The 1,033-nt window shown below is 45.2% G+C and overlaps 1 protein-coding gene across 1 annotated transcript; it reads left to right on the forward strand.

Moving 5' to 3' along the window:
• Nucleotides 1-179: 179 nt before the first annotated feature.
• Nucleotides 180-610, forward strand: LOC119591677 (shematrin-like protein 1; the record flags this gene model as incomplete). The annotated part of the gene is given in 1 exon segment (XM_037940427.1): nt 180-610. A coding segment is annotated over 1 exon segment (334 nt), but the record flags the coding sequence as incomplete, so codon positions are not given.
• Between the last annotated feature and the right edge of the window lie 423 nt (nt 611-1,033).

Consider the following 1,033-nt stretch of genomic DNA (forward strand, 5'->3'; position numbering starts at 1 on the left):
CAATAATTACGTTGATCATTAGACTTTCCGTAGCTTCAGTGATAATCATACATGATGATAACAATAATAAATTTAACATTACCTACCTTTACCTTACTTTGGGACAAATATAACCATGAGTGAATTTCTTGTCAACTTGCAAACATAAAACTATTCTACTGGATCTGTTCATGCCTGCAGATGTTGATGGTTCTGGCCGTAGTGGTGGCTCTGTCATGCCTAGTGAGCTGGAGCAGCGCCATGCCTGAGCCTGACCCCAAAGCTGACCCCAAGCCCGAAGCTGGACCTGGTCCCGTGGCTGACCCCGACCCCATCGCTGTCTCTGGCCCCTTGACTATCCCTGACCCTCTGGCTGACCCTAGCTATTATCCCTATAGTGGAATCGGATACAGTGGATACAGCTACGGTAGTCCTGTATACAGCTACGGAGGTCGTGGATACGGATACGGAATTCCTGGATACGGATACGGCAACTATGGATACGGTGGATATCGCGGTGGCTATTACGGATAAACAAAACCATGATACCGGACCGTTACTTACCTACTTACTAATCTTTCCGTAGAATCTCTTCCAGTAGTTCTTCTCAAATAAACTATATGAATGAAGATCTAGAACTATAATTTTTATCGCCATAAATAATCCTAAATGCACTTCTGTTACACCTTTATCATATGCATACAGATAACATGCACAAGACTTCGCTACTCCTTCCTTAAGGGTAGAGTCGACATCTTTTCGGTGCGAGGGCCATAACTTCCAGGTGTAGCTTTCGGGCCGGAGTGCCTAAGAGAACCCAACAGTACATAGGTGTACAAAGAAATGTAAGGAAGCAAGCAAAAGAGTGAAATTTATTGAAAAAAAAATCATTGACTATGAAGATCTCGGCCACGCTAATTTGCTCCGTCCTACACGCCGCCATCCGTTAAGGGGCGCTGACTTACTCATTTAGTCGGCTGGGCTATTGCGGGCCAGATTGTATAACAATATCATGCAGGGTAACAGGGCGTGAGTTCGAACTCTGCGGGCCGCA

The sequence above is a fragment of the Penaeus monodon genome, chromosome 29 (assembly GCF_015228065.2).
Source record: "Penaeus monodon isolate SGIC_2016 chromosome 29, NSTDA_Pmon_1, whole genome shotgun sequence".
Classification (NCBI taxonomy): domain Eukaryota; kingdom Metazoa; phylum Arthropoda; class Malacostraca; order Decapoda; family Penaeidae; genus Penaeus; species Penaeus monodon.